Genomic DNA, 27810 nt, shown 5'->3' with positions numbered 1-27810 from the left:
AGTTATAAATATATTATTTGGACATATGCCCTAATGGATTTATGTATATGCTCAGTTAATTTAATATAATCATATATTATGAATACTTGTACAACTCGAAAAGGTTGCATGTGTATATATAACTATATGTATAAATATGCATATATATGCTCGTCAAACTAGAATAATAAAAAAAATGTATGATATATGAATTATTTGTTTTGTGTTTTTTATGTATATTATTTATTTTAATACACACATATAAAAATTTTAATGTCATAGCAAGAATATATTAGTATTATTTTTGCTTTTATTGTTGTTAATATCGATATCTTTTCATTATAATATTTAATTTTTTTTTATGTAATTATATAAATATTTTAACAGAATAAATGAGATATGTACAACATGTCTATTATTGAAAATGCATATTTATGAAATGGGAAAAGACCCTAACCTTTTTTTTGGCATACCATTTATATTATATATATTATATGGGTGTAGGTGTTGAATTTTACACTATAAGAGTGCTTTTTGCTTTATCTTGTTTTTTATCATAATAATTTTTTTATTGTTAAGATAAGCTTATTTTTATTTCTTTGTGCAAATAACTAGTAGCAAGCTAAAAAAGTATCTAGCTAAACTAAAAAAAAAAATTATTACGAAAAAAAATAGCTAGAAAAAAAAAAAGATAAAATAAAATAAAAAATAAACAAAATACACAACATAATATATAGAATAAAGTAAATACAACATAATAGAATAAACCATATTTAAAAAAAGACAATCATAATGCCAATAACCTGGGCATTAACTAATGTGGAAAAATATCCTCATGGAGGACAAAAAAAAAATAATAAATATATTTTGAATAATATTTTCAACGAAAAAACATCCAAATATTTATCCTTTCCACATTATCAAAGAATAAAATTCATTTATTTAACTAATGAAAAAATAAAACAAATAAAATTGCAAAAATATAAAAATTGCACACTAAATGAGTCTATCTACAGTGGAAAATTCAAAAATAATTGTTTTGTAAAAATTAAAAAAACAAATAATGATGTATTTAAAAAAATATATGTATTAAATAATTTGGCTTATAAAACTGTTTTAAAAAAATATAAAATCAAAAAACGAGAAAAGAATAGAACAAAAATTAGTACAAAAAGGAAACTAAAACATGTAGGTAATTCAAGGATAAATGGGATAGTAAAAAAACAAAAAAACAATAATTCCAGCAATAACATTAAAATTTCATATAAAAAAATGAATTATATAAATATGTTTTGTCAAATTAACAAAGACACCAAAAAGCCCTTTAAGGCTAATGGTATTAATAATAAGGATAATCATATCCAGGGGAATGAAAAAAAAAACGCTATATATGAATTCTATATAAATGCTAAAAAACGTATGCAAATAAAAAATACGGAAACAAACTCAGAATTGTTAAGTAATAAAAACAGTAATAATATAAACGATGCCAAAGGAAAAAGTGTTACAGATTTAACTAATTCCAGTGTGCATGAGCAGAGTCAAAGCAATTTCAGCAATCTTCTCCAGCAAGTTAATAGCACAAATAATGTGGGTTTCCGTCAGAATGATGGAAATCGTCAAAGTGATGACAATCATAATGAAATGAATAAAAACATGAATAACATAAAAAGTGATGATAATGATAATGATAAAGGGGGAAACGATGGAAATACATATAATAATGATAAAATAGACAACACCAACAATGAGGGAAACCATAATGGAAGTAACAATAGCGGTGGGGGAAATAACAACGATCGAAATAATAGCAACGGTGATGATAACAACAAGGATAGTGATAATGAAAAAGACAGTCATGATAATAAAAAGGAAAATGAGAGTGAAAGTAGTGAAGAAGAAACTGATAAAATAAAAAAAGGGAAAGTTGCAAGTGTTAGATCAAATAGTACTATGTATTCGAGCGTAAAAAGTGAAAATTCAAAAAGCAATTATGACAAAAAAAAAATAATAAAATCATCATCAGCATCGTATGAAAATGATTCTATAATATTTAATTCCTTTTATGATGAGATGTCCTGTTTTTATCCAAATAATTCAAATAGCTTTATTTGTAGTAGTAGTGATACGGATAATAAGGAAAAATACGAAAAAATAGGTTCATACAAAAAGGGAAAAGAAGGAAAAAAATGGAAAGGAGTCGAGGAAAATATGGAAGATGAAGCAGAAGACGAAGATAGGCATCGATTCAATTATCTAGAAAAGATGCCAAATAATGATAGAGTATTATACACTGATGATATTAATAACAATGTTGATGTAAAAGCAGAGGATAAACTAGAAGCCGGAATAGAGAGGCAGAACATGACCTATTTTACAAGGCGAAAGAAAGAATATGAAAATAGGAAAAGAATTGCTGAAAAGATAAGAAAAAGGATAAGAAATGAGCAAGAAATAGAAAATAAATTGAGAGATAACAATATTGATACTAAGGATAAATATATAGGGAAGGATACCAATATAGCAAAAATGGTTAAGAAAAAAATACACACTAACGAAATTCATCCAAAATGGTGTTTCCCGAAATGTAGAAGAAATCCTTTAGAAAAATATCATCGAATTAAAGAAAAAAAAGATGATTTAAATCTAAATAATAAAATTGATATATCAGAAAAAAGAAATGAAAATATATTTTCATATAGTGAATATAATATTCTTTTACTTAAAAAAACACGTGAAAATAAGAATGATAATCCGAGCCAAAATGATATAATTTATCATATAAATACAATTGCGAATGTTAATAAAAAAATGAAAGTTGTGATTATTGGTGGTGGTATGTCTGGTTTATCTGCTGCATATATATTACAGAATAATAATATAGACGTAGTTATATATGAAGCACGAAATCGATTAGGTGGTAAATATTTATATTCCCCCAAAAGTTATAAAAAATCCTTTTTAGGTGAAGTTGATTTTTATGTCAATAGGAATAATCCTTTAATAAACTTTTGTTTAAAAAAAAATATTTATAATAATAACATAAATAGCCATTTATACAAGCATTATATATATTATAATAATAAAAAAATATATACATACAAAATGAGAAATGAATTTTTTAAACTTATAAAAAAATTGAGAAGTTTTTATGAACATATATCTAATACTAAATATTTTAATGATCCAGTTATAAAAAAACAGTTTTTATATGCATCTTTTGGAGAAGTTATAAATTCAGAAATTAATAAAATAAAAGAACAAAAGCATCAAATAAAACAAAAGAAATATTTTAAAACATATATATATGTAAAATTATATATGTCACTAATAGAATCTGTTTGTGGAATTAAAATACATTCATTATCGATACAGTATATATTCCACAATTTACATTATTTAGATATTTTTAAAAATATATGTTGCACATTTGAATTGTCAAAAATAATTAAAAAATTAAAAAAAAATGTTAAAATTAAAAAAAATAAAATTGTCAATAAAATATATTCTTACAACGACCATATTAAATTAAGTTTTGAAAATTATGTCGATACCCGATTATATGACTATTGTATTGTTACAGTTCCTATAGGAGTTTTGAAGGATAGTATAAAATTTTATGATGGAGAAGGAGGACAAAAAAAAGAGTCTAAAAACAAGAAGAAAGACAATAGTAAAAAAGTAGACTTAGACACCTGTAAAAAAAGACATATGAAAATTAAAGATAAAAAGAATAATATTCCTTATGAAGATGACACAAAAAATTCGATTAAAAATAATAATATAAAAGAGGGTGACGAGATGGATGGAAAAAGAAAAAAGAAACATGAAATTGCTACTACAACATCATGTCATGATGCCAAGAAAAATAGCAAGGATTCCGTTTCTGATTATCATGATGCTGATGATGTTTCAAATATGAAAAGTCGAAGAATAAAATGTAAAGATCTACCCATTACAAAAAAAGAAACTTCTGAAAATCATGGAAATATTCCATTTATTAATCCGGAAAAAGAAAAGGGTGCTATAAATAAAGGAGCGGATTACCAAACAAATGAAAGTAGTAATAATTTGCAAAGTATGAGTGATGACTTTATAAGAAATATCGAGCTAACGACAAACGAAAATAAAAGTGTTAATAATTTATTCAGCTCAATTAGTGCCAGTTTATATACATCGCCAGGAAAAAATATATCATCCACAAATAATAATGGGTATAGTGGTAATAATGAAAATGATGAAAATATATTTAGTAGTGAAAACGAATTTAATAATAATCGAAATAATGATACGAATTGTTCAGTAAGCACAAAAAGCAATCCAAATGGAAACATATCAAATAACTACATTTTCAATAATAATATGATCGGCAATGTAAATAAAAATGAGACTATGGAAAACAAGACTAACAAAGATTGCTTAAAAAAACAGAAATGTGCCGAAAGCAATACACATTTTAATTACAAAAATAAGAATGAAAAAGGGAATAAGCATAGTAGTCATAATACTGGGGAAATGGTAGAAATAAATAATATAATAGAATCCTTAGAAAAGGAAAATAGGTATGATAAATTTGGTAATAAAGTAAATACAGAGAAAATATCTTTCAATGCAAACAACAAATATTTGTCCAATGATAATAATAACCATAGTAAATATTATAGTGACAAAAATAACAATACGGAAGAAAACGTAAACAATAAGGTTGGTTTTTCTTCAAACAATCCCAAAATAAAGAAGCAAATATATAATGGAAAAGTTAATGACGTTAGTACCAACACGAATGATTGTAATGCGCCAGAGGGTAAAAAAGCCAAGAAGGCGAATGGGGATGGCGATAAAAATAAAGCGAAGAAAAAATTAAAGAAAAAAGGAAATATCATGAAAAACACATCAAAAGAAAATAATCATAGTGGATTAATAGAATTCATTCCTAAATTACCTGATTGGAAAATTAATAGCATAAAAAGATTGGGTGTTTCAACAAATAATAAAATTATTATTACCCTTAAGAAAAAAATTGTAAAAAGTGATCAAAATGTTACTATATACTTTAACCAAGACAACAAGTGTAGAAATACATATGATACGCCAAATGTGAACGAAAGAAATGTATTAAGAAACGATGCAAGTGTGAATTTATTTACTAATGATGATAATGAAAAGTCTAATATTCCTGAATTATATGCACAAAATGATAAAGACCAGGCCCCCTACTTTTTTGACCCGAGTTCTTTTCTTAATGATCAGAAAATACTTGATCAGCCAATAATACAAGAAATTGACAAACAAAATACGGATAATTTAAAATCTTCGAAAACAGAAGATTGTATACACTGTTTAAACGAGTTATTTTCATTTAATAACAGTAAAAATAATAGTAATGAAAAGGAGCAAGATAATTTATCTCCATGTTTGAAGAATATAGAATCTAAGACAACTGAATCAAATGCGTATTCATTTGATCAGTTAATGAACACAGATAATACAAACAATAATAATGAAATAAAGGATGAACTAAGAGAATGGGACAAATCTACACAATGCAAAACTGTGAAGAAAAAATCGAATGAAATCGATGATATAATACTATCTCAATATAATTACACAAATATATTGAATAACCAAAGAAATGTTCCTAAAGAAAGTAGTTTAATAAAATATTTAAAACGGGAACATTTGTTAGATGATAATGAGAACGAACATAAAATGTGTTATACTAATGAAATGGGTATGAATAAATATAGTCATATAATTTTTTATAGTGCAGAACCTGTAATAGCATTATATTTTAAAAGTAAATATAGTAAAGAAATAAATAAGATAAAAAAAAAAGACATGAAGAAAAAAAAAGTTATTAATGATTGTGCATATTTTTTAAAAAATATGTTACCTCAAATAAAAATTGAAAAAATATATTTTTATGATTGGAATAATAACAAATTTTCAAGAGGATTAAATTCATATTTTAAAAAAAAAAGTTTAATAATAGATAAAGATATTATATCCTTTCCAGTGAATAGATTACTTTTTGCTGGTGAGCATACACATAGTAATGGTTGTAATTCAATAGTTGATTCTTATTTAAGTGGTAAAAGGGAAGCTTATCGTATAATTGAAAAAGTAAACAAAACGATTTATATGGATAAGTTGACAAAATGTTTTTATACTAAAGAAGAGAATTATTCGAATTTTAAAAAATTTATGGATGATGATAATTTTGTTGATGCTAAGATGGTTAGTCCACATTCAGGTCAGCAGAATGGGTCTACCTCAATAGAAAATAAAGGACCATTATCACAAATGACGAATTCGATAAATAATCAATTATTATTTCCATCTATAAATACTCCATTAACTGCTACGTCTTTGGCAATTCCTTCAATGGGATCAGTTGTAACATCTCCAACTGAAAAATCATTAGCATCAAAAGTAGCGCCTTTTCAATTAATTTTAGATTGTGAAGAGATGGTAAATTATAAAGAAATTGTGATCAGGAATATAAATACAAATTTGTTTATATATTTATATGATGATGAAGTTATAGGACTAACAGATAATGAATACGATAGTTGGCATGAAAACATCCGATGTATATTTTGTAACCAACTTCAAACAATAAATAACTATTTTATAGGAATAATAAGATTAAAACACATAAGTGGGAAGTATTTAAAATATACATGCCATAAAGGTTGTTTATATTATAATAATTATATATTTAATCATGCATATGGTAACAGGTATTTTAATATAAGTGTAATGTTTAATTATTTATTTCAAAAAAATTGTTCCGTATGTTTAATGAATTTTCCATCAATGAAATGTAGTATATATAATTGTAAAAATTTCGTTCATTTAAAATGTGCCAATAATTATTTGTCATGGCCCAATTTAGGAAAAACGAGTAGACATGAATCTTTATATTGCTACAAGCATCAGTACATGCATGGAATATATCACAATTATTATGAGCATGGACCAGAATATTATGACAACGATAGCATGCTTGATGGGGAAGAAAGGATGCTTAAAATTAAAAAACGACGAAGAAATATTAAAAAAAAATTACAAAAAATTAAACAAATGAAAGAAATGAAAGGAATTATTCAAATTAAAGGAGTTAAATATATAGGTGAAACTGCAAATCATTTCAATAAATTGTGTCTATTTAATCATATTAGTGATGGAAATAATATTAGAGGTGCAAAAAATATTAACGAAATGGGCAACGAATTAAACTACATGAACAGTAATAATCATTATATGAATGAATTAGAATGTATGAATGAAGATAATCGCATGTACCAATTATATCACATTAATAAAAATCCATCCTATTCTTTAAATGGGATAGAAAGGCCATATAAAAGAGACTGGAATATAAGAAAAGAAAATCCAAAGCTATACGAGCGATATCTCAATGAAAAGAGGAGAAAAGAACAGATACTATCGAATGCGAAAATATATGAAAATGAAAAGAACATTATAGATAGTGACCAAATGAGTGCGGAACTCACTGAAGAGGGTGAAGACTATCCTAATGATGTAATATATTCTAGAAAAAATGGAAATAAGAAAAAAGGAATAAAGGGAAAATATTTATGTAATTTATTTCATAGTGGTATTATGCAAGGAAATTATGAAAATTCGTTGAAGCCTCGATATTATGGGAATGACGAGAATTTTCCAGATTATGCCAATTGGGAAAATCAGAACATATACAACGAAAGTTATGATGGAGACAAAATTTCAAGATTGTGCTTAAAAGATGAGAGACAACTCAAAAGACTTCGTAGTAGCAGTGTTAGTACCAGTACAGATACGATTAGCAGTAGTAGTAGTAACTATATGGGGACTATAAAGATAGGACAACTAACTGATAATATACATGCCAATATAAGTAAATTTTTAAAATACTATCAAAATAAGAACAATTCGAATAATAGTAGCAATAGTAGTAATTTCTATAGTGACTTATCGTCTATATTAAAAAGTGAAAATTATGTAAATAATAATTTACTAAAATACATATTAAAAAAATATAAAGGTATTTTTCCTTCCATGGATGCGCAGTATAATATGATGTATAATAATTATTCACATGAAAACGGGGCTAGCAAAAAGGTCGACAAGACATTACTGGGATATAGCTATTTTAATAAAGATATATATAGACTAAATCAAGAGAAATTGATGAATAATTATTATTTATTTGACGAAAATAGTGGTGCCATTGGGAATAGTAATAACAACATGTATGTTAATACGAATGAGGGTTTCACAAAAGAGCGAAATAATAGCTATGCTGGAATATGTTCCCCATATCAATATTATGGAAATAATATGACAGAATATGATGATAATAGATTTATTAATGATGTTAAGAAAGATTATGATCACATTTTGAATAAAAATATCCTATCGCCTAATGATAATAAGTTTATTGGATATTCTTTGGAAGGTAAAAACTCGAGAATATGGAAAAATGATAATTATTTAAATGACCTTTATGGAATGAGAAGAGATTATAACAACTATTATGATGACGATTTTTATGATAATTATTATGATCATAATTACCGAAGGATTCAACCATTTGATCCTTCATATTATCAAAAATTGAGAGGTGCTAAAAATGTATATAAACAAAAAGAAAAAGACATGATTAAGGGTGACAAAATGGGTGGTAACATTAATAACTATGAAGGTAGACAAAATAATAATAACCAATTTAGAAATGAAAAAAAGGAAGATTTTGTATATTATTATAACAGAAATAAGCAGATGAATACGATAGGAAATTATGTAAATAATACAGGATATGTAAATAGTACAGGATATGAAAATAACATTTATAATGATCATAAATATTATCCATCGGATCATGAAATTTATAAAATTGAAAAAAGTTTTAAAGAAGGTAGCAAAAATAAAAGAAACAAAGAATATAATGATAGAGAAAATGGTTTGAGATATGGTCATGAGTATGATAATACCAAACGAGATAATATTCGAAGTGATGAAAATATAAAACTAAGTCAAACAGAAAAAATAGAATATAATAATAAAAACATAAATTTTGTAGATAAACAAAGTGGAATACGAATGAGAAGACGAATAAGAAGTGATTCCAAAATTGATGTCAATAATAACATAAATGATGTTGAGCTTGGTGATGGAAAAAATAATATTGGACAGGGAAATAATTGCCCATCTTATCAAACGGATATCAATGAGGATATATTAAAAGAATATTTCAACAAATGTGATCAATGCAATTCTGAAGATTTGAATAAAGAACACATAATTTATAAATTAATATATAATTACTATAACAACATCAAAAAAATGAAACCAAGCTTGATAAGTAATGATGATCCATATAATCAAAAGAAACAAACAACAAATTCGGCAAACCATCTAATAAATGAAACTCAAAATAAGTATATAGTTGGTGATTATGAAAAAAGTAAAGCAGGGGATAACCAATTTGATAAAAATGATATGAACAAAATAAATAGTGTTATTAATAGTGGAAATGAAGCACGTCAACCATATTTACTGAATGACAAAATGTATGAAGCTTCTCGTAAGTATATCAATTATAGAAACAGCAAAGGGATAAATGTCGGTAAAATTCTTGGCAGTGCAAATGCTAACATGAATAATACCGCTCCCATACGAATACAAGAATATTCTGAAGGCCATTTTGGAGAGCCTCACATGAAGAAAATCGATAATAACCTTATGGAAACATGTTTAGATAAAAATCGTATGAACGAAATGGCTGCTAGTTCCTCTCGAAATATCAAAAAGAAAAATGACATGAATACCATAATAAATGCATTGAACGACTTTCCAGATATGCCATTGTCTTATAAAGAAGAAATATTCAATTCATTTTGTAGACGAAGAAAACAGGTGGCAGAGGATAGAGCTAACGGTTTAAGCGGTGGAGGAGTAGTTAGTGGAAGTGCAGCGGATAGCACTGTTTCTGATCCAGTAAGTAATGAAGAACCAAATGGGAATTTGTATAAAACGTTATACGAGAAAGACACAGAAAAAAATCAAGGAACTATGATGAATAAACAAAAGATTTGTCAATTATTAAGAGCTATTGATTTAAAAAAAAAAGATGTAGTTGATTATAAAAAATTAGAATTATTATATAAAATATACTTTGAAAATAACAACGCGAATTTGGACAATAATAATAGTGGAAATAATACAAACCCCAAATGGAAAAATGTAAATCAGCAAGGAATTCAAAATAAATTGCTAGAGAATTATTATCAAGGGCTTAGTGGGAATTTGCAACAAAATGAATCCAATATCGAATTTGAAAAAAGACGAAAAAAAAAACAAATGACTAAAGAAGGAAAGGAAAATATAAATACCATAAACTATAATGATAATGAAAACTTAAATATGTCTAAGCAAAGAGAAGCGGAAGCAAATGGCATTAATCGATCTAATCAACTTTTAATAGCATCCTATGTTAAAAATGCAGGGATAAACATGGGAATAATTAAGGGAAAAGAAAAAGGACATGAAGATGGAACTGAAAATCGTAACGCTGATGAGTTTTTTCATATTGCGAAGGGAAAACCCAGTTGTAGAATCAAACAAGAAACAAAAGGAAAGACAAATGAATATTTCAAAAACAATACTGATGAACGTAATGGAGATTATACTAATTCCCATATCCTTTATGACAATTTAATTAAAAATAACAAACTTGGAAATGTGTTAAATATGCAAATGGAAAAACTTACATCCGATATTCAAAATGATCAGAAAATGCGAGTAAGTGATAATGACGAAATAAAAAATATGAAAAATTATATTTTAGAGAATAATTTAAATAAAAATAAATTTATGAATAAAGAAAGAATTTGTTCTCAAGAAAATATATCAAATGTTTTCAATCCAAACTTTTCTGAAAATGAAAAAGGGCTTGGGAATGGTCCAATTGGACAAACGGAGCAAGCTAGCCAAAATGATAAAAAAAAAAAAAAAAAAAAAAATGCGAATGTAAAAAGCGAAATACCACAAAATATATATCCCACAAATAAACCATATGTACATGGTACCAATAAAAAAAATAAAGTAATGAATGATAAATCATTAAAAGGGTTAGAAATGTTAGACAACATGATTTATTACATGAGAATGAATGAGTTAAAAAATTTAAATAATACAAAATTTTTTAATGACCTTAATATAAAAGATAAACAAAATTTTTTTTCCATAATTTTGAATATGAAAAATAAACACGTAACTAGCGATACTATTGACATAAATAAAAAAGGTTATGAAACCAAATATGACAATATGTTTTCAATGGATCCCTCTACAAATAATAATGAAAAAAAAAAAGCTCAAAAAAAAAAGAAAGACAAGCCATACACTAGTAAAAATATGAATATCCTTGACTATGTAAATAATATGTGGAAAGAAAATAATTATGACGATTTCAATTATGACTATAAAGGTATTCCACATTCTAAAAATATTTCTGAGATGGTTGACATGAGAGAGGATGTTCGTAATAAGCTTCACGATTATCCCTTCAGTGAATTTGATCCTAATGCATACGATGGTAATTATGTAAACAACCTGCACAGCGGTCAGAAAGAAAGGAACAATAATGCGCCAGACTATATCCAAGGTGATCAGATAAATACGAATGAAGATCTAGTTAACTCTTCCAATATATTAGACTCCAAATATAATTTACGAAAGAAAAAAATAAATAAAAATTCTTTGGTATATGGAAAAGAACAAGGATATAGCAAAAATGAAAATGAAGAGTCGATAATGGGTTTAAATTTAAATGGTGAGCACTCAGGTTTTTCCTCTAACCTTTTATTAAAACCGGAACAGAAAAAATTGGAAGCTTATAATAATAGTAATAACATAGGAATGGTACAAAATATGGAAATGATGCAAAAGCATAATTTATTACCTCTTGATTATTTAGGAATGCGAAAAAGACAAAGAATTAAAAAAAAGGACGCAGTACAAAGAAATTTTAAAATTAGACCTATGGCTATAAACCAAATGGATGAACAACTAAACAGTGAAAGTAATGGAGAGGTGAGTGATACTATAGGTATGTCTACCACCAACAAATATCCCATCCCTCCTATTAACAACAAAAATAATTATTACAATGTTAATAATTTGAATTATAAAGAATATAATAATTCACAATTGATGGATTTAAATTTAGAGGATCAAATAAAATTAACGGACAATATTTACAAAAAATATAAAAAAAATGGAGCATTAAGCGATATAGATGAAGATGGTCAAAATAATTTAAATCAATTTAAAAAAAAGAAAAAGAAAAAGGATATATATGAATTGATAGGAGGTAAATATGGTCCTAATTTGAAGTTAGGATTTCAAAATCGTGGAATGGCAATGAGATATGCATATAATGACAATGGGTTTGAAAAGAATCAGTTAACCCGACATCATTCATTACTATTACCTGAAGAAGATGTAGAAGAAAGTAATAGTGATGAGAATTGTACTAAATCGGATAGATCTAATTTTAGTGCTCCTACAAATTTTGTAAAAAATAAAGTAGGAGTAAATAAAGAATTGTCCAACCTTAAAGAGTTTATTAATATGAATAAAAAAAAGAATATGGAATTAGAGCAATTATTAAAGTTGTTACGTAAAAATAAAAATCTATTAAGTGAAGAAGAGCATGTAAAAAATGGTCAAAATAATTATATTGATTTTGCAAAAAAAAAAAAAAAAAAAATACCAGATCCACAAATAGCTAATTCAGGTGATATTATGCACTACATTAGTGATGATGATAATGATGAAAAACAAATGGGAAAAAAAAAAAAAAAAAAAAATTTGGAATACAATTCAAGAATAAAACAAGCAAATTATTTAGATATTTTACAAGATTATGTTGAAGTAGGGGATTCCAATAGTGTAAGACATAAAAATGGTGTAAACAGACATGTATATAATAAAAAACATAATTATAGTGTGGGTAACCTTGAAGAGAGACTACATAAAAATGATATAGATAATCATGATATGAAAGATAATTATATGAAACATATGTTACGTGATTATTTGAAAGGATATACAAACACATTTAAAAATGTTGGATTACATGATGGGAAAAAAGAAGTTCCATTAAAAAAAAAAACAACTGTGGATTTGGATCCCAAATATAGTAACGCTAGTAGCAACAGCCAGACTACTCACAGTAGCAGTGGAAGTAGCGAAAGTAGCGAAGGGGATAATGAAAAGAAGTATAATGGTGATAAAAATGATGATGGTAATAATAATATTGAAGAGTCAAATCATTATAACTATGTAAATAAACATTTTCCTATTTTGTTATCGAACGATCGTATGGTTAACCCATCGAATATTCCCAACAATATGAATAATAAAATTGGAGATACTACTAGTGGGAACAATGAGTTGAATATTGGGAATGGACAAACTCATGAAAAAAATAATTACACATTAAATAAACAACAAGAACCGAATAATAAATATGAGAAAAATGGAAATATGAATTTAATGGGTAATCAAGCAACCTATAGTATCATAAAATATAATCTAACAAAAAATAATTTAATAAATAATGTACTTAGTGATATGAAATCAAATTTGTCGCAAAAAAATATGTTTAAAAATAATAGCAATACTGCTACTACTACTAATAATAGTAGTAATAATAATTATATCAATATGACTGATGAAACACAAAATGTGCAAAATCTTCATAAAAAACGAAGAAAGTTATAGATTCCAAATCAGATATATATAACCATGCATATGTATGCATATAATATAATTTTTAAGAATGGCGTTATTTGTATTTTTCTTTAATTTTTATATAATATTAGCCCATTGTCTTTTCCCTCCCCCATTTTATTTTCCCTTTTAGTGTCATTTTTGGAGTTTCCTATAAATGAATGCTTGAGTTTTTTCATAAAACATAACTTTCAAATTTTATGTGTTTCACTTAATTTTTCATATATGTGTTTTTTTTTCATTGCTTTCTTATTCTGTGAAAACATCCAAATGGGCATGTAAAGGGGGATGGGGATAAAACCCAAGGGAGACAAAGGCAGTTATGCATATACTGACAAATATGTATGCATAGGATTTTATAAATTTTACGATTTTGTTTTTTTATTTTTTTCTTTAAACTATTTGTAACTTTAATTATTTTTTAAATTGTGTAAACATAATGACAAATTTCCATCCTTTTTATAAGCCCACATTAGTGGTGTAAATTGATGGAAACTAAACAAAATAGCGAAGTAGTAGTATAATTTATACAAAGCATACTATTTTATAAATCATTTTTTATTTTATATTTTGCTATATCTATTTTAATTGTTGTGAAAAATTATAAAATAATAATTTGACAAAAAACGAGTTAAATATACGGTATTTGAAAAGAATAAATGAAAAGATATTTATTTTATTAATGCTAATAAAATTGGAGTATAATGAATTAAGAGTATCCAAAATTGGGGATACAATTTTTGTATTTGTGTATGTATTATTATTAAGGGGTATGCCAATATAGGCCTTGAATATTTAGCATACAAAAATAATATAATACTTCGTATCCCTTAGCCCCCCAGGCATTTGTAGAAAATTTTTAAAGCAAAATTTTTGACATATATAATTTTATATATTTTTAAATAGCTTATAGCATAATAGTATATTATTATAATTATTTATATGACCCAAATTAAAGAGGTAGGTGTCAATATCCAAATATTGTTACATGCTTAAAACCGTAAAGCGGGTATATATATACATGTTACATATATTTTCCACTATAATAAGTTGGTAAAAATATATATTAACTATGGAACTCATATAATATCATAAATATCATATTTGATTAAGCTTTATAAATATGCAAATTGTTTTATTTGCCATATTTCTTAATTATAATAATCTTTGTTTTTGCATAAAAAATAAATATAACGGTTCTTATTCTCCGCTTTCTATATGTATGAACGTAGTAAAAATACTATGTTTTATAAATTAAGGATATCCTAGAAATTAAATACCTATTATGTATCCATGCAAGTGGCGACGTGCTTAAAAATTAATGCAACTATGTAAGTATATAAGCTAATAAAATGTACACAAAATAGTCAAGGGTGGCCCCCCAAAATAATAAAAAAATAATTTTCATACATACTCATAAAGCAATAAAAAATATATTAATAACAATAAAAAATATTCATAAAATAATATAAATTTTTTCACAAATATTCAAACTTATTATAAACCCCCAATTTCATAAAACCAATGAATTAACCCCAATTATACGTAAAATTTAATTAGGATGTTTCCTTTATTATATATAATTTTCCTCTTCATTTCCATAGACATATATTTTGTAAACAACATATCATGTATATAACATAGTATTATATATTTTTTATGCCAATACTATTTTATTGGCAAATTAATTTAATTTATTAAAACAAAAAATATAAAAATAATGTATTGAGAATATCTTATGCTATTTTGTGTAATAATTTTTTCCCTTGCTTATATATAATGTTGTAATTTGTAGTTTGCAATTTACAGTTTGTAATAAAATTTTTATGTAAGTACACATGGTTTTACCCATATAATATGTATGAACATATTTATATTTTTTAATATGCATTTTAATTGTTAATCTATTTACGCATATAACCTTATTTATTTTTTTCACAAACATATTTATATATATAAGCCCTCGTGCGTGTACACTGCTGAGATATTTGTTTCCATTTATATTTTTGTTTTTTCCATGCTATTTAATTCGAAAACGAGTTCTTAAATAATATAGGAGTAATACACACAACATTATATATATATACCTATTACACCCCTTATAAGTTATTACATATTTTGTTTTGCATAATGGAAATTCAATGTCCATCCGTAACATTATCACCTGCACATTCAGGAGAATTGTGCTTTAATCAGGAAGGATTTTCAAATAACAGTAAAATATGGAAAGAAAAATATGAACAGACAAGGCAATTATTGAGAAGTTACAATTTATTTTCTGAACATTTAATAAATTATAGCATTGATTTTTATTTTAACAAGCTGGGATTTAATAGATTTCATTTTGAAGAAACAAGTCCTGAATTAATAAGTAAAGTTGTTGTGTGTATAATAACGTCAAAAATTAATGAACAATATTCTAGTGATAAATATTTTCCTACATTTGAAGAATCTCATAATAATGTTATTTTTATTATGACCCGTGTATTTGCTAATGACAATAAAACGAGATTAAATTATAAAATGGAAAAAAAAATTGAAGAAAAATATTTTAATTTTCGTGATATGTCAAAAGAGTGTTATAGGTTAAAAAGTTTTAGATCAGTTCATTCTGTTTTTGATAAAGAGCATACCTATGAAGAGCCATTAAGAACATATATTTTAGAGCCTCCAACATATACAGATGATATAATAACTGAAAATGAAACTGATTTAGAAAAATTAATGGATGTTAAATTTTATAAATATGTAAAAGGAACAAAATGGGAAGAGATTTATTATGAATTGAATAAAGCTGTAACTCAGGATTTAACAGGTCAATATTTACAAACACATTATTGTGAGATATCGGAAAATACATTCTCTTTAACTATAGCAGTAAAAAGAAGTAATGTTATACCTACGATATTTTCTTTGATTGGTGATTGTTTAAATATGCATAAATGTTTTTCATATTCAAAATATGTTGAACCATTAAAAAATGGAGTTTTGTTGATTATATTAAATGTGAATGCAGTTATAAATGGAGAACAAGAGCAAATGGGATCTTTAGCATTAAGGAATAGAATATATAGAATTGTCAAGTCTTTGAAAACATTATGTTTGTTCAATGATCCAAGGTTTATTCAATTGTCTGTAAAAAGAATATTTACTGCTGAAGAATCTGCATATTTATTTATAGTTATTAAGTTTATTGCATTTTTTTCAACTAACTCTTTTTCGAGCTATAAGAATGTTGAGAATGCATTAAATCTCAAAGGAAATGGATCTAGCCATTTAGGAACTGGAATAATGAATGATTTTTATATAATAAAAGAGAAATTAAAAAGTTCTAAATATACAAAAGATGAAATATTAAACTGTGCAGTGAATAATCCAAGAACAATAAAATTGCTGTTCCTTAATTTTGAAAGAAAGTTAAATAAAAATTATAAATCAAATGTACGACAAAGATATTTTAGTAATTGTACACATAATGAAACTTTAAATTTAAATGAGTATAGAGATAGTAAAGATATAATAGATGAAATAGAAGATAATCATTATAAAAATATTTTACAATATTTTTATATGTTTGAAAAATATGCAGTAAAAACGAATTTTTTTCTTTCACATAAAATTAGTTTTGCTATATCTTTTGATGGTGCCTTACTAAAAGATTCAATATATGATGCACAACCATATTCTATAATTATGATTTTAGGATTACATTTTGTTGGGTTTCATATTCGTTTTACTGCTATTTCAAGAGGAGGTATAAGAATAGTTATATCAAATAATACGAATTCATATATGCATAATTACAACAACTTATTTGATGAAGCGTATAATTTATCGTATACTCAAAACTTTAAAAATAAAGATATACCAGAAGGTGGTAGTAAAGGAATTATACTTTTAGATATAGATGTATGTAAAACAAAACATACAAGACATATTAAAAATCTAGCATTCTATTCTTATGTTAATTCCATTTTAGATTTACTTGTTGAGTCATCTTATAAAAGTAAGAGTTCGAATTCGGTTGGAACTAAATCCTCTATGATTGATGATGATTTTAATTTTATTAATAATAGTACAATGGAAGATGGAATGAATTCAAATGTTTCTCAAGGTAACCAGTTGAATCTTACATCGAGTAATTTATGTGCAGTCATAAATAGTAACTCGAACATTAGTAACGGTCACATAAACAAAAGAGAGGATACAAAAAGTGAAAATGGAGTTTTAAATTCGGAAGGTCAACCAAAAATAGAATTTTCATTTGCTAATAGAACTACCGAAGATGTTGTAAACAAAATAATGAATTCAAAAAATGGAAACATAAATTATAGAGCGAATAGAAATGGTGGAAATGAAAGTTCGATATTTTTAAAACAAATAGAAAGAGATTTATATGAGAAGGATATTAAAAATATGCAAAATGTAAATCAAGAAGATTTAATATTTTTAGGGCCAGATGAAAATACAGGATCAGATCAATTAATGGATTGGGCTTGTATAATGGCAAAGAAACGAAACTATTTTTATTGGAAAACATTTTCAACTGGTAAGCTTCGAAAGAATGGAGGTGTCCCACATGATTACTATGGAATGACAACATTAGGTATAGAAACTTATATTAAAAAATTATGTGAAAAATTAAATATAAAAGAAGAAAGTATTAGTAGATCGATAGTTGGAGGACCTGATGGTGATTTAGGAAGTAATGCTATACTTCAATCTAAAACAAAAATTATTTCTATTATTGATGGATCTGGTGTATTATATGATAAAAACGGATTAAATAAAGAAGAGCTAATTAGATTAGCAAAATTAAGGTCTACTAAAACGAATACATCTTGTATATTATATAATGAAAAATATTTATCTGAATCAGGATTTAAAATTTCGATTGAAGATCATAATGTACAAGTTTTTGATAAAATCATTAAAAGTGGTTTAGATTGTCGTAACACATTTTTTCTCAATCCATTAAATTCTTGTGAATTATTTAATCCTTGTGGTGGTAGACCTCATTCAATAAATATTTTTAATGTCAATAATATTATAATAAATGGCGAATGTATATATAAATATATTGTTGAAGGTGCCAATGTATTTATTTCTGATGAAGCACGATCAATTTTAGAAAATAAAAATGTTATATTATTTAAAGATGCATCAACAAATAAAGGTGGTGTTATATCAAGTAGTTTAGAAGTCTTGGTAGGACTTGCATTAAGTGATAAACAGTTTATTGATTTAATGTGCTCAGCAGATAGCGATTTACTTTTAGAGGACAAAGATCAAATGAAAATATGTTCGTCACAAGATATTCTGATTGCTAATGAATTGGGAAATAAATCAGCAGATAATAGCAAAAATAATAATGACAAGAAAAAAGATGAGGATGATGAAGTTTCTGAATTTTATAAACAATATGTTAAAGAAATTCATAAAAAAATTGTTTATTATTGTGAACAAGAATTTGAATGTCTTTGGAAAGAAACCAGACGAACTAAAACACCAATATCTCAAGCCACTAATATATTATCAAAAAAAATTAGTGAATTAAAAAGAGATATCCTTGCATCAGATGCATTATGTAAAGATTATAAATTATTTAAACGTATACTTAGTGAAGTAATACCTACAACTATTTTAAAGGTTGTACCATTTGATCAAATCCTTAAAAAAGTTCCATATATTTATTTAAAATCTTTATTTGCTTCAGCCCTTGCTTCTAACTATTATTACTCTCAACAATTCCTCAACGATCTTTCCGCTTTCAACTTTTTCGAATACGTTCGAAATTTGCAGAACCTTTGTGACGAGTAGTCTGAGTTTGTATCGTCTATTGCATGTTTACTGCATATCTTGTACATGCTTTGTATTTACATATTTGCGAATTACGTGTTTGATCGAAAGTTCACTTTGATTGTAAAAAACAATTTTCCGTATTTGTGTAATATACTAATTAGTCTGTTATTTAAATATATTTTTATATATTTTTTTAAAGTTTGTTTGTATCATTAAAAAAATTATGCCTATATAACAAAGGCGAGTTCAACTTATGTATAATAGTAACCAAACAAAAGCATAATATATGCATTATAAATAGTATGTAAATATATAACATGAAATGACATAGGGACAAAATTTTAACACATCAAATTAATCAAATTAACGAATAACCATGAAATGGGAAATAAAACATAAAAGAAAAATAAAAAATGAATGCGAGCTTCGGCCTGAATGCATTGCCTAATCATTTATATAATTCATTTCAATGCGTCGGAGTACGCGAAAAACGCACAATTTGTACAAAAGGTGTTTCAAAAAGTAAAGGAAAATAATAATAATAATATATATTAATATATTGTAGTAGAACGGAAGTTAGTGGTTGCCCGCGGGTGGAGGTATTTTACCTCGAATCAAAGTGTCAGCAAATTAGGGGGGTATTTTAGAAAAGGCTATATGTCTTATTTTTCTGATTTTTCCGATTGTTCTTATTTTTTATTCTTCTTGTTCATTTCATATTTGAGCTGAACGGCCATGTCTCTTGCAGCGTTGAATCCGTAGATTCGCGGAGAAAAGCCCCGAGTCTTTCGCTTGTCGTTTTCGATGTACATTACACGCCATAGTCTCCGGTTTGTATCGTACCTGCACGGAAGGAAATGGAAAAAGATGAAGCATAAAAACGTGGGGAAAAACGTGGGAAGAAACGTGGGGAAAAAATGGGCAAGCAAGCGGAAACATACCAAACGCCGGAAACCTTCTCTCCATTCTCGTTATACGCGCCAGTCTCGATTTTCTCGACCCTGAAATTTAAGTCTTGATGTCTTTTGGAAGCTTTGGTTCGTCTCTTCGAATCAGTGACCTTGCTTGTGTCAACTTCTTTGTTTAAAATGAGTGTTTCATCAAAATTTTTATTTGTAACTTTATCTTCAGATATGCTTACTTTATCGCTTTTTAAAATTGTGGTTTTTGATCTTCTTCCTTTTCTCTTACCATTAATGGAATCAAGTCCAATTTCATTAAGATCATTTATACTTTCATCGTCATTACAAATATCAGTATCATTTTTATTTGATTCTTTGTGGCCTTGAGGGTCTTCAAATATTTTTTTTTTTTCTATAGTATACATATTATCATTATTGTACAATTCGATTTCTTCAGTTTGATCATTATCTTGACTTTTGATATCCGTACAATTATAACTACTTGAACTATTTAACTTATTATTATTTAGTTCGTATTCATTTCTTTTTTTTTTTTTTATATCATCATGTTGAAGTGAACTTCGTCTACTTCGTTCGCTTCTTAAAATTCTTTCGCTTTTAATTATTTCATCATTTTCGTTAAATTGGCAAAAATGCTCAATACTACAATTTCCATTATTTTGATCCGTTTCATTACTTCCAAATTCTTTATTCACATTTGTAATGCTTGAAACATAATTAAAATTTTCTCGATCTAAATTTGTGCCATTTTGTGATGGACTTCCATATAAAGATTCTTTACTATTACATAAAGTATTATTAATATATTTTTTGTTTCGACTTTCCCTTTTATCGATTTCTATATTTATTTGTTCTTCATTATGTTCCCTTTGATTTATTTTTTTTTTTGTGCATAATTTTACTGTTTGACCATTTGTTCCTTTTTCATTATAATTGTAATTTTTTTCATTTTCATATTCATCAATTAAATCGTCAGCATCCATTTCATTATTTGTTTGATACCTTGCTTGTTCATATTTGTCATCATCAAAGCAAATATCATGTTTGTCAATATTTTTTAATTTTTTAATTCTTCCGGAATTTCCATCTAAACTACAATCTTCATCATCTTCGATCGATATATTTTTATTTGCTCTTCTTTTTGTTCCTTGATTTTTACTTAATACTTTTTGATTCCCTTCCAAATTTTCAAAGAATTGTTTTGTGTTATTTTTGATTTTAGTGCCACCTTTATTTTTATTATTTTCTTCTACACCATATTCAGTTTTATAAGTTTGTTTATTCATTTGGAAATCCAATCTTTCATTATCTGTTCCATCATTTAATACTCTAATTTTGTTGCAAATTAAAGTACCTCTTTTTAAATAACTTGAATTGGTAGTAGTAGAATAATTATTTATAAGTTTATCTTTATTGGGATTGTTAAAATGTTCAAATCCAATTGTAGTATTTACTGCATCTCCATTGCTTGCAAGACTAGACACATTAGGTGCTCCCAAAACGGTATTAAAGGTTGATCTTGTTTTTTTTATTTTTGTTTGTTTAGCATCTTTTTCAGATGTCAATCCTATTTTTGTAAATGAGAGTTCATCTGATTCATCTTCTTGAAGAGACCGATTTTTATTATCTCGAAAGCTTGTCGAATTCTTATTTTTATTTGAATCATTATAAAAATTAGTCATTGAACCATCAAATTTATCACCTAATCCACTATTTATATAACTATATGCATTTCTCAAAATATATCCATTTTTATGTGAATAATTTATTTTGTTATCTTGTATAGATTCATGTGAAAATGATTTTGAATTTTTATTATTATCACTATTTTTTCGTTTTTCAATTTTATTCAAACTATTATTAGCATGACTAGAATATTTTACTTTACTATTCAATGATGTCATATTTAAGTTATCTTCTAAGCTTGAAATTGCTTCATCATTATTTGTGCATCTATATTTTATCAAACCATTTTCAGTATTGTTTGAGATATGAAGAGGGTTCATATTTTCTTTATCTTTGTTAATATCTTCCAAATCAATTTGACCATTACTCATATTATAATTGTGAATACTCTCCTTACTGCTATTACCATTTTCACTGCTTTTCTCATCTTTCCCCAAGTAGCTTGATGTTTTATTTTCATTACATTCTTTGCTTGTTTCTTTATTTTCTTTTGCGCTTGTCGTATTATCATTATTATGGGTATTTGTATTATTTTCTGAATTATTAAGGTTTACATTAGTATGGGTTCTAGATGTGTATCCATTAATTTCGGGTTCATAATTTTCATTATCTCCGTTATTTTCTTCATCATCATCATTATCTTTATTGTGATATTTTAATGGATTATCATTGCATCCATCTGTTTCCTCATTGTTTTTTTTCTCATCGTTATTTTCTTCAGTCTCATCATTCAAAATATTAGTAGCAGGATTATTACTAATTTCGTCGTGTCTTTTTCGACCTCTAGGTCCCTTTTGGCCAAGATGTTTTCCTAATGGTTTTCTGCCCCGTTTTGCTCTTGGTGGTGCATTATTAGTTCCTAAAATATAATCATTATTATTTATCCTTGAAGTCATTCTTCCTCTACCTCGACCTCTTCTGCACCCCCTTTGATTTAACTTGACATCCATTCCATCTCCTTCCATAATTGGCATATGACAATTATTATACATATAAGGAGGGATATTATTATTAAGATAATTCATATTTTCGCATTTAACTCGATTTTCATTTTCTATTCCATTATATATTCCATTATTTCGTTTATTACCAAGTTGATTCATATCATTGGTATCATAATTAAGTCCAGAGGTTTTACAATTCCTTTCAATTTGACTATTCATAGGATCTAACGGCATAAAAGAATTTCCATTTGAAGTATCTCCATTGATATTTGGGATGCCATACATATTAGTAGGCCATATATTGTTATATGGCATATTTTGCATGTGCATATTTTTATTTTTTTCATGAAGCTCTGCATCCTTTGGATTTATCATAGAATGGTTATACATATTATTATCCATATTTGTATTATTTCTACCATTATATAAATGGTTCGATCTATTTTGTAATAAGTTCGTATTATTATCGACATTATTATTGTGAATAGCATCATGATGTGGTTGATGATTTTTTAAATATTCTCCTGAATTATTATAAAACATAGGATTTGTATTTCCATTATAATTTCCTAGCATTTCTTTATTTCTATTATCTCCTATGTTTGGATTTTGCATATTTACTGGGCCATTTCCATATATATTATTATAAAGTCTTGAATTATTTAATTCGTTTCCATATCTTTGATCCATTCCATTTATCATCCTATTGTTTATGTTTTGAAAATTATTATAAGTATTTCTTCGATTATCATTTATATCATTTTGATGATCTAAATATGTTTGGCTTATATTATTTTCTTGTAAGTTTGGATTTGTTATATGATCATTTCCTCCTATGTTAAATTTTGTCTTATTTGGAAATTGCCCAAAATTATTTTTATTATCATTATTTGAAAACATACACATTTCACTATAATCTATTACATCAAGTAGACATTTTTTTAATACATTTGCTTTTAAATTTTCTTGATTATTTTTTAGCTTATCCATTGAAATCATATTATCCTTATTATATTCATCTTTACTGTATTTTCCACTTCTTTGTCTTCTTTCCATTTTTTTCAAATCATTATTAATTTGATAATTGCCATTTTCATCATAATTATTATTCATATAACTTGTACTGTTTTCATAATTTTTATTTTTTCCTTTTTTCCGTGTTTTCTCATGCTTTAATAATAAATTCAAACCTTTTTTCAATTTTGAAAGTAAGGATTTGTTTTTCATATGCTTTTGTTCAGATAATTTATTATCATACGATTCAATTACACTTGCACACTTATTAACACTTGGGAGTGGTTTATTTAATTTTTTATTTTTACTTTTTCGTTTTTTGCGTGTGTCAATATTTTGATCACTAAAAGGATAAAATATTTCATTCATATTAAAATATATATTTTTTTTATAAAAATAGTTTTCAATTATTTCATATATTTTTTTCTTTTCAATTTCCATGGACATTTCTTCATTAAAACTTTCGATTTCGGATTCATTACGTGTTTTATCACAAGCTTTATCTCCTTCAAACCCCCATTTTATTGAATTATTACTACTCTCAAGATTAGTATGATCTTTATTTACCATTTCGTTGTTATTTATATTGTTATTTTCTGACTGGTCTGTTTTTTCCAAAATCCAATCATTTTTATCTTTAATTATTCCTATATCTACACACGTGTTATTATCATTATTTTCTTCTATTACCATTTTAATATCATTATGGTATTCTAAGCATGATGTATCATCACTTTTTATTTTATTACATGAATGTTCAGGTGATTTACAATTTTCTGGAAGTGAAATTCCATTTTCGCTAATATTTTGGCTAGTTTTATCCTCTTTTTCAGAATTTATTTCATTATTATTTATATTTTTTTTTTTTTCATCTTCTTTTTCGTCACTTTTTATGACTTGTTCATAATAAAAACTGCCATCTTCCATATTTTTGCACACATCGGTAATATCATTTTTATCGAAACTTTCTGTGTTGCTAGAATGGTTGTTACTACTTTTAACAGTACTTTCCATTTTCAATGCTTCTTTTTCGAGTTTTTCCAACTTTTCAATTAAATTTTGTTTCATTGTTAATTTAATTTTTTTTTTTCCATCTTTATTAAAAACAAATTTGTGCATAAAATAATGTATCAAAAAAATTATGTCGTGTTCAGAATAATTTTCACTTTGATCATCGGTATTTTCGTCATTACAATTTATATTCTCATTTTTATTGGCTAAATTTAAGTTTTTTCGCCATTTTGGTAAACCATATTTGCCGTTTTCATAATATTTGCTAAATCCGTAAACTTTACTTTTCAAATTTATTGGATTAGCCTCCTCGCGTTTACTCGCGAGGTAATTATTATTACTGTTGTTATTCCCATTGTTGCGAATAACAGGAATGTTACTATTGTTATTATCGTTATTGGGGTTTAATGTAGAAATGTCATCAGTAGTATTTTCATTGCCACTGAGATGAGTGTGATCATGTATGTTACTATTTTTATTTTTTGTTTTGTTTGATCCCTCTTCATTATATTTTTTATCATCGAAACTTAAATTACTGTTTACGCTTTCAGACGTATCAAACAAAATGCGTTTTTTTTTTTTTTTATAATTATACCGTTTTTTTAGTATATTCAAAGATAAGTCTAAGACATTATCCTCATTGACATTTTTCACTAGGTCTTCAATCAAATTTATATTCGGTTTATTTTTACATTTTTGTTTTAAATAAATGTTAAAATAATAATTTTTGTAAGCATATATTAATACATATATATATTTTAAAGGAAAATTATGTAACACCTTATCGTCTTCTAAATAATTCTCAAGTGATAGATTTATTTCAAAATCATCCATATTTAAAACTTAAATTTTATGCATACGTACATATACATATGTGTATGTATGTATAAAGTAATTCTAAATATGTTTTAAAAAACGGTACATATAAGTATATATGTAAGCATATCAAATACACATATGCAATACACGTGGCTCTTAGTGAGTTTGCAATGTGCAGGTTATACAATTGTGTACAAATTGGCAAAAAAAAAAATAAAGTTAAGAGGTGAAAATTAGAGAAGGAAATGGAAGGAAAACACGTAATAAAAGTTAAAATATTTTTAATAAAAAATAATATTGCTGAATTAAAAAAAAAATGCATGTAACATAATTTATTACACAAAAAATTCCTAAGGAATGTTACACATAAATATATATAAATAAGAATTAAAGAAAAATATAACTTTTCTTCGAAACAATATAATTTATATATACTTACACAATAAGCATATGCACACATATATATATAGTAAAAATTGTGAACTTAAAAAAATTATAATAAAATAAATGGAAATAAAAAGAAAAAATTGGAGCATTTCAAATAATATATTATGCTTATAATATGCGAAAATATGTTAAAAAAAAAATTCTAAAAATATTCATTCATATTTTTGTTTGCATAAATATATACGTTTCCGTGTGTTGAATAAAATGTGTATTAGCTGATTTTTGGGTTTGATACAAATAGCAGATATTATATATCATATTAAATTTTACACTTTATGCATACATATTATATCGTAGCAAATGGAACATAATATCATGTAAAAAAAAATATCCAGAAGCTCATTTCCTGAATCGTCCATGTGTACTTCACTAGAGTTTAAATTTCTTAAGGCACAATGTTCCAATATATGTGTAAAAAAAATATATTATATGTATATTTGAAAATTAACGAATTAATCAAGTCAGGAAAATTAAGCAAGCGCACTAAATTTTAAGGATCCTTGAAACGCAATTATTTCCAAATATAATGGACTAATTATTTTTTTTTGTATCTAATTTGGCTTAGCTTAAGCCGTGTTCCGTATTCCCTTTATTTCGGTATTTCTTTTTTGCTTATATCGTATTTTTTTTGTATTTTTCTGCCTTTTTCCTTGAATATGCACAAATTATAATCAATATAAATAAAAATTGTATATAATAAATGGTGATACATAAAAAATATAATAAAATCTGTATTTTTGTTCTATATACAAATAATTAGGTGTAACAAAAAAAGGAATATAAGCATGCATGCATATAATATAATAGTGTCATCTTATCCCTCTTAATATAATAGGTATATATTCCGGCTTTGTATATATACACATAAAAATGGCTAATTGATTATGGGCATACTGCCTCAAGTAGTGTATATACAAACATGTTCCCAAAAGGGAAATAAAAAATGATAAAGCGAAAACAACAAGCTTACTCCATCATTATGTGTAAAATTATATCAGGTTTATTCACGCATGTAAGTGTATTACACATTCATTTATTTACATTTATCATATATTCAGTATTATATGCTAAATTAAAAAAATAATAAAATAAGATACAACTAGGGGTGTAACATGCCCATGATACGATAGGTTAGTACCACTCTCAAATCTGTAAACACGAAAGAATCGAAAATATAAAAATAATAATAGGTAATTATATGGTCACATAAAAATAGGTTAGGTTTTACTAAAAACACATAAATTACATGGATATAATTAAACGAAACAATTTGCTTATTATGCACAAATCATATAATAAACAAGCCATACAACGATGCTATTAATTTCCCCATCAAAAATAAACAAGCATATAGTAAAAATAGCGCGCTTAACACACAT

At 25.8% G+C, this 27810-nt stretch overlaps 3 protein-coding genes across 3 annotated transcripts; 2 read left to right on the top strand and 1 right to left on the bottom strand.

Moving 5' to 3' along the window:
- Positions 1–771: 771 nt before the first annotated feature.
- PCHAS_1229000 (lysine-specific histone demethylase, putative) lies at positions 772–13776 on the top strand (the record flags this gene model as incomplete). Its single annotated transcript, XM_736044.2, has 1 exon — positions 772–13776. One exon carries the CDS (start codon positions 772–774, stop codon positions 13774–13776), a length of 13005 nt encoding a protein of 4334 aa, XP_741137.2.
- Positions 13777–15915: 2139 nt separating this feature from the next.
- Positions 15916–19605, top strand: PCHAS_1228900 (glutamate dehydrogenase, putative; the record flags this gene model as incomplete). The annotated part of the gene is made up of 1 exon (XM_016798937.1): positions 15916–19605. One exon carries the CDS (start codon positions 15916–15918, stop codon positions 19603–19605), a length of 3690 nt encoding a protein of 1229 aa, XP_016654291.1.
- A 671-nt stretch (positions 19606–20276) lies between these two features.
- On the bottom strand, positions 20277–25999 carry PCHAS_1228800 (AP2 domain transcription factor, putative; the record flags this gene model as incomplete). Its single annotated transcript, XM_735135.2, has 2 exons — positions 20277–20430; positions 20529–25999. The coding sequence occupies 2 exons, from the start codon at positions 25997–25999 to the stop codon at positions 20277–20279; spliced, it is 5625 nt and encodes a 1874-aa protein (XP_740228.2).
- Positions 26000–27810: the final 1811 nt, after the last annotated feature.

This window comes from Plasmodium chabaudi, assembly GCF_900002335.3.
Source record: "Plasmodium chabaudi chabaudi strain AS genome assembly, chromosome: 12".
Taxonomy (NCBI): Eukaryota; Apicomplexa; class Aconoidasida; order Haemosporida; family Plasmodiidae; genus Plasmodium; species Plasmodium chabaudi.
The sequence above is the reverse complement of the archived record's forward strand: the minus strand, read 5'-3'. Positions and strand labels throughout refer to the sequence as shown.